Source organism: Oncorhynchus tshawytscha, linkage group LG18 (assembly GCF_018296145.1).
Source record: "Oncorhynchus tshawytscha isolate Ot180627B linkage group LG18, Otsh_v2.0, whole genome shotgun sequence".
Taxonomy (NCBI): Eukaryota; Metazoa; Chordata; class Actinopteri; order Salmoniformes; family Salmonidae; genus Oncorhynchus; species Oncorhynchus tshawytscha.
The window spans coordinates 42898586-42901085 of record NC_056446.1 but is presented as its reverse complement, the minus strand read 5'-3'; the positions used below and the strand labels follow the sequence as shown (position 1 = coordinate 42901085).

The 2500-nt window shown below is 51.8% G+C and overlaps 1 protein-coding gene across 2 annotated transcripts in view; it reads left to right on the top strand.

Annotated features, from left to right (window-relative positions):
* The window catches only part of LOC112242325 (transcriptional activator Myb), a 29851-nt gene that overhangs the window by 11400 nt on the left and 15951 nt on the right, over positions 1 to 2500 (top strand). For both annotated transcript variants that reach the window (XM_042301112.1, XM_042301113.1), the window contains exon 5: positions 1534 to 1754. In XM_042301112.1, the coding sequence (XP_042157046.1) occupies positions 1534 to 1754 (221 nt within the window). The remainder of the gene's footprint in view (positions 1 to 1533; positions 1755 to 2500) is intronic.

Here is a 2500-nt window from a genome sequence, read left to right as displayed (position 1 = left end):
GATGAATAAGAAGGAATAAGAATGAATAAGGATGAATAAGGATGAATAAGAATGAATAAGAATGAATAAGGATGAATAAGAATGAATAAGAATGAATAAGAATGAATAAGGATGAATAAGAATGAATAAGAATGAATAAGGATGAATAAGGATGAATAAGAATGAATAAGAATGAATAAGGATGAATAAGGATGAATAAGGCGCCATGTCCTGTAGTGTACTCAATAGCTTTCTAAATACATGTTATTATCTGAAGACAAACACACACAGAAAGATGAGTTTTAAGGTGTGTATTCCTGAGTATTTGCACACACACAGAAAGATTAGTTTTAAGGTGTGTATTTCTGAGTATTTGCACACACACAGAAGCCACGATGAGGTAATGATTAGCAAAGAAGTTGACTATGGAAACTCCCTCCCAACCACAAGCAGGTGGATCCAACATTTAGAGAGAATGATACAGAGATGAAGAAAGGAGAAGGAGAGGGAGGGAGGGGGAGGGAGGGAGGGAGGGAGGGAGGGAGGGAGGGAGGGAGGGAGGGAGGGAGGGAGGGAGGGAGGGAGGGAGGGAGGGAGGGAGGGAGGGAGGGAGGGAGGGAGGGAGGGAGGGAGGGAGAAGGAGAGGGAGAGGAGAGAAGGAGAGGGAAGGAGGGAGAGGGAGAGAAGGAGAGGGGGAGGGAGAAGGAGAGGGAAGGAGGGAGGGAGGGAAGGAAAGGGTTGACTGAGGGAATGAGATGTATTGTTGACTTTTGGTCTGTTTCTGAAAATGGACAAAGACTAATAAACTGTTATATTTCCTCTCTGTCCCCTTTCCATCCTCCACCTCTCCTCACCCCCTCCATCTCTCCTCACCCCCTCCACCTCCCCTCACCCCCTCCATCCTCCACCTCCCCTCACCCCCTCCACCTCCCCTCCCCCTCCACCTCCCCTCTCCCCCTCCACCTCCCCTCACCCCCTCCACCTCCCCTCCCCTCACCCCCTCCATCCTCCACCTCTCCTCTCCACCTCCCCTCTCCCCCTCCATCCTCCACCTCCCCTCTCCCCCTCCATCCTCCACCTCCCCTCACCCCCTCCATCTCCCCTCTCCCCTCCACCTCCCTTCTCCCTCCTCCATCTCCCCTCTCCCCTCCATCTCCCTTCTCCCTCCTCCACCTTCCCTCTCCCCTCCACCTCCCCTCTCCCCTCCACCTCCCTTCTCCCTCCTCCATCTCCCCTCTCCCCTCCATCTCCCCTCTCCCTCCATCTCCCTTCTCCCTCCTCCACCTTCCCTCTCCCCTCCACCTCCCCTCTCCCCTCCACCTCCCCTCCCCTCTCCCCTCCACCTCCCTTCTCCCTCCTCCATCTCCCCTCTCCCCTCCATCTCCCCTGTCCCTCCACCTTCAATCTCCCCTCCATCTCCCCTCCATCTCCCCTCTCCCCTCCATCTCCCCTGTCCCTCCACCTTCAATCTCCCCTCTATCTCCCCTCTCCCCTCCACCTTCCCTCTCCCCTCCACCTCCCCTCTCCCCTCCATCTCCCCTGTCCCTCCCTCAGGTGATTGAACTAGTCCAGAAGTATGGAGCCAAGCGTTGGTCCGTAATCGCCAAGCACCTGAAGGGTCGGATAGGGAAGCAGTGCAGAGAGCGCTGGCACAACCACCTGAACCCCGAGGTGAAGAAGACTTCCTGGACCGAGGAAGAGGATCAGATCATCTACCAGGCCCACGAGAAACTGGGCAACCGCTGGGCTGAGATCGCCAAACTGCTGCCTGGCAGGTACGGAGAGTGGGGGAGAGAGGAGGGAGGGAGGGAGAGAGGGAGAGAGGAGGGAGAGAGGGAGAGGGAGGGAGACAGCAAGGGAGGGAGACAGGAAGGGAGGGAGACAGGGATGGGGTGGTGAGGGATGGAGAAAGGAAGCAAGGAAGGAGAGAGAGGTGAGAATGATGAGGAGGGAGGGAGGGAGATGGTGAGGGAGAGAGAGAGAGAGGCAAGGAAGGAGAGAGAGGTGGGAATGGTGAGGAGGGAGGGAGGGAGATGGTGAAGGAGGGAGAGAGAGAGATGGTGAAGGAGAGAAACAGAGAAAGAAGCAGAGGGATTGTTGTTATCAGAACTGATAATGCTAACTTAACAGTGGCTATACTGTACAGTGCCTTGCGAAAGTATTCGGCCCCCTTGAACTTTGCGACCTTTTGCCACATTTCAGGCTTCTCTTTCTCGCTCTCTCTCTCACAATTCAATTTCAATTTAAGAGTCTTTATTGGCATGGGAAACATATGTTAACATTGCCAAAGCAAGTGAAATAGAGAATAAACTAAAGTGAAATAAACAATATAAAATGAACAGCAAACATTACACTGACAGAAGTTCCTATGGAATAAAGACATTACAAATGTATATGTACAGTGTAGTAATGATGTGCAAATAGTTAAAGTACAATATTTACATTGCCAAAGCAAGTGAAGTAGATTTTAAACAAAAGTCAAATTAACAGTAAATATTACACTCACAACTTCCAAAAGAAT